The sequence below is a fragment of the Rhamphochromis longiceps genome, linkage group LG22, assembly GCF_057381845.1.
Source record: "Rhamphochromis longiceps isolate RC_006_pf linkage group LG22, R_longiceps_female_GT1.1, whole genome shotgun sequence".
In the NCBI taxonomy this organism is placed as follows: Eukaryota; Metazoa; Chordata; class Actinopteri; order Cichliformes; family Cichlidae; genus Rhamphochromis; species Rhamphochromis longiceps.
The window spans coordinates 25,527,027-25,535,865 of NC_140577.1; the positions used below are offsets into that span (position 1 = coordinate 25,527,027).

An 8,839-nucleotide genomic window follows, 5' to 3' on the forward strand; every position below is an offset into this window, starting at 1 on the left:
ATATTAGAATGACAAAAAAAATAACTTTATGAAAGCAGCCAACTCTGTGTTGTAGACATCCCGTCTCAAAGTTTCAAATAAGCTGTGATTACAAATTTTACCCAATACTTTAAGAACATTTACTCTATTACTTTGCTCTATGTTTTTACATCAGTTACTTTTCTGAGTTCACAGAAGCTTTGGAAACTTTAGGGATAATGTCCTCATATCAAAATTTGGGTTTTGGTATTTCTATGTACCAGCAGCTCAGGTTTAAAGGTCTAAAGCAGTTTCAATCTGATGATAAAAGAAGAGAAGACAACAGGAGAACAATTGAACAGGACATTTATTTTGTAGAAACTGTTCACTTCTTTGCAGCCTCCTTCTGCAGCTTCTTCACCTCATGCTTGATGATCTTGTTCCTCTGCAAAGGAAAAAACAAAACAGAATGCATTAAAAAATATTCAGTGACTGCTGGAGGATAAACACTACTGACCTGCACCCTGCTTACTGGCACAATCACTAACTAAATCACTATCCACTAACCTCAGAAGCTCTAACCATGTGTGTATATAGTGACAGTGCAGCCTCAAAGAGCATGTTTAACAGGCAGGAAATATCAGAGCTGAGGGTTCCAGTGTTTGAACCTCAGGAATAATCTGAAGCCACTCTGCTTGCTTACTTGGCTCACATATTTGAGGCATTTTGTGTTTTTGCCACACTTACCATTCTCTTGGCCTTCATCACCTTGTAGCGGTCGAAGTCAGACATCTTGGCCTTCTGCAAAGAAATCCAAGAGGCAAGGGTCAGAGAGCGCCTGGGGGTGGTTTGCTTTTTTGTGTCTGACTAGAATCCATTCAGCTGTGGCAGACGGCCAAACAGGTGAAAGTAAAACACAAGTACCAACACTGAATCTCCATCACAACAACTTCCACCAGGCTCGAAACCTTTCCCATCACAGGCTCCGGGGTCTAAGAAAGTAAGGGCAGATACTTTCCACAACCCTTCTCAGGCTCACCGAGACATCCTTGTTCTGGATCTGAGACTTCATGAACTTTGGTTAAGGTGTGAATACTCTGCTCGCCACATTTGATTCATCGTACTGTCGATTATTTTAAGCATTTGAAGTAATTCCAATCTGCACTGAAGATATTTGTCCTAGTAATGAACCCATTTTATATATGTCGCCATATATATATAATCTTCTGCATTGCTGTGACCAACTAGACTAGAACAATCTGTTACACAGTCACGCAAAAATGAAGTGTACACAGCAATTTTGTTTAACTTTTGTTTAGTAATGACAGATCCGACCTTAACCTCTAAGGTGCACACTAAGTGAGCTACAAGGTAGGGCTGGGCTATATCATACCGTTCACGGTAATACCAGTGTAATTTTGGGCAACGATAGGAAAATGAAATATCGCGATAGAACATGGGTAAAACGCGCATGCGCAGTTCCTATGTTTACATGGCGGCGACGGAGAATAAGAAGGGCGAAAGCGGATCGTTGAATGAAACCGATGAACCAGAATTTGTTTGTAAAAATTCTGCAGCTTCAGTGGTGTGGAACTGGTTTAGCTTTCGTCCGTCAGATACACAACAAAGCACTATTTTTGGTACAGCATGCTAGCGGGCCGTCGTTATTACCGTGTTGTTTGGAAAATACGGCACACTTAAAATCAATCCTTTGATTTTTCTGAAAATCGACAGTGCCCCTTATTATCCCGTGTGCCTTATGTATGAACTCTGGTTGTGTTTACTGACCTCGAAACGATTTCATGTCGTACACACGGCGCTCGAAAATCTGTCAAATGTTTCAGTACGACTTTGCTAAGCTACGAACCCGCACCGCTTGATGGAATGTCAGAGCATTACAGCTATATTAGGCAGGCGCCTCGCGGAGTGATACGTACTGTGCTTCAACATAATATTACCGTATTGTGTGTGTATAACCTCTTTTTAAGTTTTGTGGATATTATACATGGTTATGCTGAGGATATGTCGGCCAGTTTCCACTCGAAATGCATTTTGGTTAAACTGTCAGCAAGGAATTTGCATTGTTACGTTTTTATATAACTTTAATGCACATAAAAAACAGCTGCTTGTTTATGTGAAAATACAGTGATGGGGTTTTTTGCACTAATAAAGTTGTGGAGTTGTAAAGTATTTTGTCTGGTGTCAATTATATCGTCAGTTATATCGTTATCGCAAATTTTCAAATGTATATCGTGATAAATATTTTTGGTCATATCGCCCTGCTCTACTACAAGGTATCACAACATTGCTGTTAAACCCTCAGAGGCATTTGTGTAATCTTATGTCTTCAGACGTGAACCTTTTGGAAACAGTTCTGTAAGTACCACCCAAAATACTGTGATAGTTTTTCTTTGTGTATTGTATGTGGTATAGCTTCATTTGACTGAAAAAAAGTTTTGTATGAAACTGGTGCTGGCAGACTGGTCTATGTGAACTATGTGGTAACCAGTTCAGTATTTTCTACAGCTATTGATAAGGTGGTGAGCTTCCACCACCAACTGAAGTCATTACCACTGCAAACATCAGAACAGACAAGTACAACAAACAACTGGAATCATATTGCAAGAAAGCAGCATCTTAGACCACACTGGTCACACGTTTAATGAGATTATGTCTTCACCATCAATAAATCACAAATAATGAAATCACATCTATCAACCCAGCAGACAGACGTGAGATGTTTAATGATGGGTTTTCACATCCGCGTCCTCCTTTCCCCCCCCTCCAAAACTATTTTGGATTTGCCATTAAAACAATATTAAAGACTATTTAATTCAGTGTTTAAGTGTCCCCCTTTCTCCCATAACACTAATTTAAAAACTTTAGAAAGTGAAACACGGCCTTACCTTCTGTCTTGCCTCGATCTTCTTGGCCCAGCTGCTCTCCGTCCACTTCTCGTTGACTTGGGCCTTCTCCCAGGCTTTCCTCACAAACTTCTGGCGAGCACTGTGGACCACCACAAATGTTAAGTACTGATAACATGGGTGATCATTACTGTTTCACATTATATACACCTAAAGCAGCACCAAAACACAACCAGATTCTTGCTCCCATCGGCGCTCTACAGCCCTGTTCATAGCTGGAATATCCATTACTAAATATGATCACTATCCACACTCACCTGTGGGGAATTTTGATGACATAGTCTGTGAGGTGCATGCACTTGAAGGGCATGGACTGCCTCCTCACCCCTGTGCAGGGACCATCAACAAGAGCCTAGAAACCACAAAAGACAGTTCACATCAATAAGTCAAATGTAGGGGCCCACACTGACCTACCAGCTATAATCCAGAGCACTCACTCTGTTTTGGTCAATGACATCCACGATGGCCACCAGCTTGCCAGCATGGGGTCCGAACGAGACGTAGGCCACACGGCCGATCTCAACGAAGCGCTTGAACACCTGGAGCAGAAAAAGAGAGCAGAGCACTGCTCACCAGAGTGCCGAGAGGCTGAGGAGGAAGCTGGGCACCTTTTGTTTGGTTAGATAGGTGCTTTACAAGCTTTGTTAAATAAATTTAACGTTAAAAACAGAACATACGAAAACCTTTATATATATATATATATATATATATATATATATATATATAAGGGGCATTTAAGGAGACTGTGTGACTACCCGGCGATGCATTGTACCAATTAGCTAACGTCAGCTAGCCACTGTTTCTGCTAACTACGATAGGCACCGAACACAAGGGTGCGTTTAACAGTTTTTTATAAGTTACCTAAAAATCACACTACGCCCAACCAGCGAGATTTATGTTACGCGATTTAAGTCTACGAACTGAGCGTGCTTCCCCTCTCAGCTCTCAGGCCCACTCAGCCTGATAGACCACGTTGTGTTGCGGGGAACTGCCGACATCTTACAAATACCTCATTAAAAACGCAAAACTGACACAGTACTGTACAAAAACCTCATAGATGTGTGTATTAGTGCCTTAAAAGTACACACGGCCCCATTTTTTCCCACAGCAATTACATATTTACATTAAAAAAAAGATATTAAATCTCTGACACTTTCATGGCGAACTCACCATGATGGCAGTCCGGGAGCAGAAAGGACGTTAGAGCTTCCGCCTGGCGCACATACGGCTTCCGGTTCATTCTGGCACATGCGCAGTGACGGAGTCACTTGGAAGTGACAGAGAAACTTTCATGCGTTTTCCGAAATGCAGACATAGACTACAATGTTATAAAAAGCGTAACAGAAGAGCATCAGATTAAGGAGCTTCATCCCTTTGAAGATTTTCGGAATTGTTACGGTGTTTGCTTTACCCGCGTATCATTCTCCTACTTAGAAAAGAATAGAACAGAATAGAATATAATAAAATAGACCTTTATTGTCATTGTACATGTACAACCAAATGTTGGGTGCTCCACACCACCTCTGCCGGATTAAAATATAAATACTAGGTGCAAGAATAAATAGCACACAGGAGAAATTTATTCAAAACAAAACAAAAAAATATACATAAATACAAAATCAATCGAAAGGCACACATTAGACAACAAGTTGTAAAGTGCTTGGAAGTAGTAGAATAGTGTTTATTGACATCTGCCTATGGACCACCATGACACACACCTGTCCTAGATATCAGAGGCGGCTCTACTGTGTTGGCATGGGGTGGCATGTGCCACCCCTAGTGCCACTCTACTTTGTTATATGACAGCTGTGTTTATTAAAATAAGCTAGCATTAACACACTGATTTTGACATTTTTTTTTGTAAATTTAAACATGTAACAATTTGATTATTTATAATAAAAGGAGTGTGAAACGTAACTGATCCCCTTCATGTTGTGTGGCATTCTCGGCCTGTAGATGGATAAAGTCCTATTTAATAAAATGTTTAGAGTTAAAAATAAAAGAAGAGCATGTTTACTTTGTGACTGACAAGACACACAAATTCTTTTAATTCATTAAACCCCCATTCTTGAAAAGCAGGGAACTGAGGCCTACTCATAATGACATGAGTAGAGAAAACAATTTTTTTGAGGCAATGAGTTTCCTTTTTTTTTTTTAAGTTCAGGGAATTAGATTTTACTTTTTTATGCTGTGACCTGCATAATTTCTCTCTACTACATTAACGTATTTGTGATGTAAAAATTATTAAGAAATTGTTTTACTCTCGCTTTTAACATATGCCTAAGAAATGCCACAATACAGTAATGCAGCTATTTAAATGATGTAATTTACATCCAACATTTTTCTGGTCAGGTACTGAAAACCCAGCTGGGTAATCTGCAGTTACCCAGCTGGGTTTTCCTTTTCGCACTTAAAAGAGCTTGATTGTGAAAGATTAAATTGCTTTTGTCCACTGAAGCTTTAACTTTGGCTGAAGTAATAAATTAGAAATAAATAAACCAAATTATCTGGGACTCTATTTCACATATGCATGAGCAACCATTAATGAAAATTTAAAGTTATGTTTTATCTAAATAACTATTTTTGTAATGCAGCCATTTATGCTGATATTTTTTTCATGTTGGATCAGTACAACTCTATTCCTAAATAGGCCTCTGAGGATTTGAGCACTTGGAAAACATCATGCAAACTTCCTCTTAATTGTAAAACACAGATCTGTGGATGTTGGAAGACATGTGTGGTTCTGATCAGCTTTGTGGCGTGAAGATGCTCCTTTTGTTAATATTCTTAAGTCCTGAAGAATACTCAAACACTAAAATCCTGCTATCTGGAAACTTATATGTGGACTCTTAAAAACAAAGATGTGGAGCATTGTTATTGTTATTGGAAACTTTTTTATTTCATTTACCTTTTTCAGTTACTGTTGTTGATATGTTAGCTGTAAGAACAAGTTCAGATTCTCTTAAAAATAATAATGCCAATATGTCCTGTTAACAACACCATGCCCTCCCATGTTTTAAATGCACTTTAGAACAGCGGTCCCCAACCTTTTTTGCGCCATGGACCGGTTTATGCCCGACAATATTTTCACGGACCAGCCTTTAAGGTGTCGCGGATAAATACAACAAAATAAAACTAATACCGGTACTGAAAAAAAGAAGATTTATTCATAACACACGTGAAAAGACCCAGGAAAACCGAGTTAACGATCAAAACGATAACAAAATAACGGTGAAAACCGATAAAAACCCTGAAAACCATACATTTCACACCTGAGCCTCAACTCTCGTGGCCCGGTACCAAACGACTCACGGACCAGTACTGGTCCGAGGCCCGGGGGTTGGGGACCGCTGCTTTAGAACAGCGTGCAGCAACACTGCGCTAGACGGAGGGAGTTATGGGGTCTTCACACACCCCTGTTCTCAGTTAGCTATCGGGGTGGGTCGGGCCCCTTCTGCGGGCTCTGGGGCTGGGGCTCGGTCTACTCTGGCACAGCTGACTTCCGGCAGAGCCCGCGGGCACATCACTGCACACCGCGGGCACATCACTGCAGCCCCCTCTGGCTTCTGCTCCGTGGCTGCTGGGTGACCCCTTGATTGGGGCTCTCATCAGCTCTTCCCAGGAGGGTGGCACAGATGCCCGTCTGATAGTCTGATTGTAGTGAGCAGAACTGGTGCAAAGTTTGCAATGTTGTTGAGGAGAGTTTCTTGTGGATATTTCTCTCAGATTTTTGTCAGGATGGTCTGGACTGTGTCGTTTCTGATGGAGCGGGAGAAGACGGCCTTTTCTCCATTGCTGTGAGAGTTTTGAAGACTCGATCCAAAAGGGTCTTTGTGACACTGGTGGAGAGTCTGCTCAGACTCTGAGAGGACATGTTCAAGAGGGCGTGAGGAGGAAATTCCCAGAAGCCCTGCAAGACATGTGGAACACCTTTCACCACTTCCTGTTTGGAGGTTTGTGCTTCTTGCTTCTTCTCTTTAAAGCAGGGGCAGGGAACTCCAGGCCTCGAGAGCCAGTGTAGGACACCGGCTCAGTAGAGTGAGTACTCAGTACTGGTTTTTTGAGGCAACAAGTTTCCAAACATTATTCTGATGACAGTACAAAACTTGACTTTTACCTCGAGGTTGAGGAAAATTCTAGTTGTTTCTTTCTTGCGTTGTCACATTTACAAGAATTACAGAAATCTAAAAAGTGTTCCAGTAAATGTGTTGTTATACTGCAAGAGCATCACAAGCATTCAACATGAAACCTTCCCAGCTTGGGGAAAAAACACAGGTGATCCTGAGATTTAATGAAGAAACAGCAGCTTCAGATAAGACTTTCTGGTAGCTGAGATCAGCACCGTGTTAAGCACGAACACTTTGACCAGACTTTGTGCGTGTACATTTTTATCCACAAAGTTGTTGAAAGGATGCAAAACCCATCAGAGTATGGATGACATGTAACAGTAAAAGACACTGAATTAAAACAAATGTGATTGAACAGAAGATTTCCAACAAAGACATAACACAGCCACAAAAATAAAAGGGTTAAAGTATTTTAAAAAATTCAAAATTAAGATAAAAACAACTATTTGTATCAAGTTATGTCACATTTTCTCAAAAACAATAAAAGTAATAAAGTAAAATAGTTATTCAAATAAAAAAATTAAGTATAAAATATAAGAAAATGTTTGGTTTGTAGTGCCACCTTTTGTGTAGGAACACTTGAGTAAAAATGTCATTGATCCAGCGTTGATGAGTCATATCAAGAAGTCAAAGCCTTTATGCCTTAGACTTTATGGACGCAGCTTTTTGTCGTTAATTTCTGAACTCTTGTGCTGCTTTTCCCTAACTCAGTAAGCCGTTGTAGAAATGACAAAATAAAGTAAATAGTGCACAGCGTGCGGTTGCTTTTTGTTACCCACTGATCACCGGTTACAAGTTGACTTCTTAAATTAATCTGTTTTTATTATTATATCAAACGTCATGTATCTGTTTTTGTCTCATCTCTCGTGCAAATTTCAGACAGGTGCTTTAAAAGCTTCACCTCAATGCCGTGACCCGGATTCGAACCGGGGTTGCTGCGGCCACAACGCAGAGTACTAACCACTATACGATCACGGCTGGTCAGCTGCAGATTGAAAGTCCATGTAGTCAGTCACCTCCAATCCACAGGAGTCCATTTTAAACCCACTAAGCAGGACTGTACGTTTTAAGTTTGACACGCTTAGGTCGTATCAACATTAGAACTACAAACATTTCGTGCTTTTCACTGCCAGTTACAGTCTGGATCTTGCTTCTTTTTTTCTTACTTCACCATAAAAACTGGAATCTGCATGTTACATCTGACCTGCACGATGTGCAGAAGAGCACCAAAATGTATTTACGGTCAGACCACGCGAGGTCCCTGTGTTAATGCAGATACTGTTACTGTGCCACGTGCGTAAATGTGCGCACCGTAGACACAGAGTTTGAGATCGATATGAAGGAATAAACACAATAAAGATTGCAGATGATCATTTTCTGACCAGCCGTGATCGTATAGTGGTTAGTACTCTGCGTTGTGGCCGCAGCAACCCCGGTTCGAATCCGGGTCACGGCATTGAGGTGAAGCTTTTAAAGCACCTGTCTGAAATTTGCACAAGAGTCGAAACAAAAACAGATACATGACGTTTGATATAATAATAAAAACAGGTTAATTTAAGAAGTCAACTTGTAACCGGTGATCAGTGGGTAACAAAAAGCAACCGCACGCTGTGCACTATTTACTTTATTTTGTCATTTCTACAACGGCTTACTGAGTTAGGGAAAAGCAGCACACGAGTTCAGAAATTAACGACAAAAAGCTGCGTCCATAAAGTCTAAGGCATAAAGGCTTTGACTTCTTGATATGACTCATCAACGCTGGATCAATGACATTTTTACTCATGTGTTCCTACACAAAAGGTGGCACTACAAACCAAACATTTTCTTATA

The 8,839-nt window shown here is 40.5% G+C and overlaps 1 protein-coding gene and 2 non-coding genes across 3 annotated transcripts; 1 reads left to right on the forward strand and 2 right to left on the reverse strand.

Moving 5' to 3' along the window:
* Positions 1-307: 307 nt before the first annotated feature.
* rpl14 (ribosomal protein L14) lies at positions 308-4,106 on the reverse strand. The gene is made up of 6 exons (XM_085395505.1): positions 4,053-4,106; positions 3,320-3,421; positions 3,140-3,234; positions 2,865-2,964; positions 706-759; positions 308-403 (listed from the first exon to the last, which is right to left on the reverse strand). The coding sequence occupies exons 1-6, from the start codon at positions 4,053-4,055 to the stop codon at positions 344-346; spliced, it is 414 nt and encodes a 137-aa protein (XP_085251631.1). The 5' UTR covers positions 4,056-4,106; the 3' UTR covers positions 308-343.
* A 3,809-nt stretch (positions 4,107-7,915) lies between these two features.
* trnah-gug (transfer RNA histidin (anticodon GUG)) lies at positions 7,916-7,987 on the reverse strand. Its single transcript has one exon. It is a non-coding gene; the product is annotated as a tRNA-His (tRNA).
* Positions 7,988-8,393: 406 nt separating this feature from the next.
* On the forward strand, positions 8,394-8,465 carry trnah-gug (transfer RNA histidin (anticodon GUG)). The gene has a single exon. It is a non-coding gene; the product is annotated as a tRNA-His (tRNA).
* The last annotated feature ends 374 nt before the right edge of the window (positions 8,466-8,839 follow it).